At 62.4% G+C, this 822-nt stretch overlaps 1 protein-coding gene across 3 annotated transcripts in view; it reads right to left on the bottom strand.

Annotated features, from left to right (window-relative positions):
• Positions 1-342, bottom strand: part of Trpm7 (transient receptor potential cation channel, subfamily M, member 7) — a 96,418-nt gene extending 96,076 nt beyond the window's left edge. For 2 of the 3 annotated variants that reach the window (XM_005376661.2, XM_005376664.2), the window contains exon 1: positions 23-310. In XM_005376661.2, the coding sequence (XP_005376718.1) occupies positions 23-25 (3 nt within the window). In that variant the 5' untranslated portion in view covers positions 26-310. Of the gene's footprint in view, positions 1-22 lie in introns of all 3 variants that reach the window. The other variant, XM_005376665.2, reaches the window with a different exon arrangement.
• Between the last annotated feature and the right edge of the window lie 480 nt (positions 343-822).

The following is an 822-nucleotide window of genomic DNA, read 5'->3' as shown; positions in this document are numbered from 1 at the left end:
CCCGGCCCCGCCGCTCCAGTACCATCCTCCTCACGGGGCAGACTCCGGAAGGGCCGCGACTCCACCTCCGCCTCGTCCGCGGCCTGCAGCCATCTATCGGGAAGCGTCTCCGGAGGCGGCAGCAGAGGCCGCCGGACGAGGACAGCCCAGGGAAACCCTCTCAGCACTAACTCAGCTCCGGCGCTAGCAGCAGAAGTCGAGTCTTTCATAATTGTGCGACCGACTCCGCCGGGTGACTGGCCACAGGGACGCGCCCGCGCCCGCCTCCACCGGCGACGGGGCTGAAGACGGACCACGTGAGGGGCGCGTCGGCTGCGTCGCCGCCCGCGGACGGTCACGTGCCCGGCGCTCCTCACCTCCACTCGCCCCCCCCACCGGCGGCCCGCTCGGTGCACTTGCGCACGCGCGCCGCCCGGCTTCCGGGCGATCTGCGCATGCGTCTGCCCCAGTGGGGTGGACTCCGAGGGTCAGATTTGGAGTGGTGGCGAGGTGTTCCCCGGGTCGTATTGATGAAGCCCGCGGTGGCTTCTAAGGCTTTCCCTGCGCGTGGTAAAGGAGGGAGGCTTTAACTACGATTCTTCTGGTCCAAAATAGAAAATAACCTCCTTTCTCCCAAATCGTGATCTTCCTCTAGCTTCCCTTTTTGGTAGTTCAGACAGTCCTCCTTAAACAACTACCTGTGCAAAAACTCCGCGCACTACTACGGAGGCGCGCTGCTGGGACTTCCTACGGATTGTGTGTGTGTGTGTGTGTACAGTTCTCTACACCTTGTTGACAGAGCTGCAGTATCTTTTTGTAGACAACACCGTGTTTATACAGTAC

This window comes from Chinchilla lanigera, unplaced genomic scaffold (assembly GCF_000276665.1).
Source record: "Chinchilla lanigera isolate Chin_1 unplaced genomic scaffold, ChiLan1.0 scaffold00008, whole genome shotgun sequence".
NCBI classification, from domain to species: domain Eukaryota; kingdom Metazoa; phylum Chordata; class Mammalia; order Rodentia; family Chinchillidae; genus Chinchilla; species Chinchilla lanigera.
This window is presented reverse-complemented; position numbering and strand designations above follow the sequence as displayed.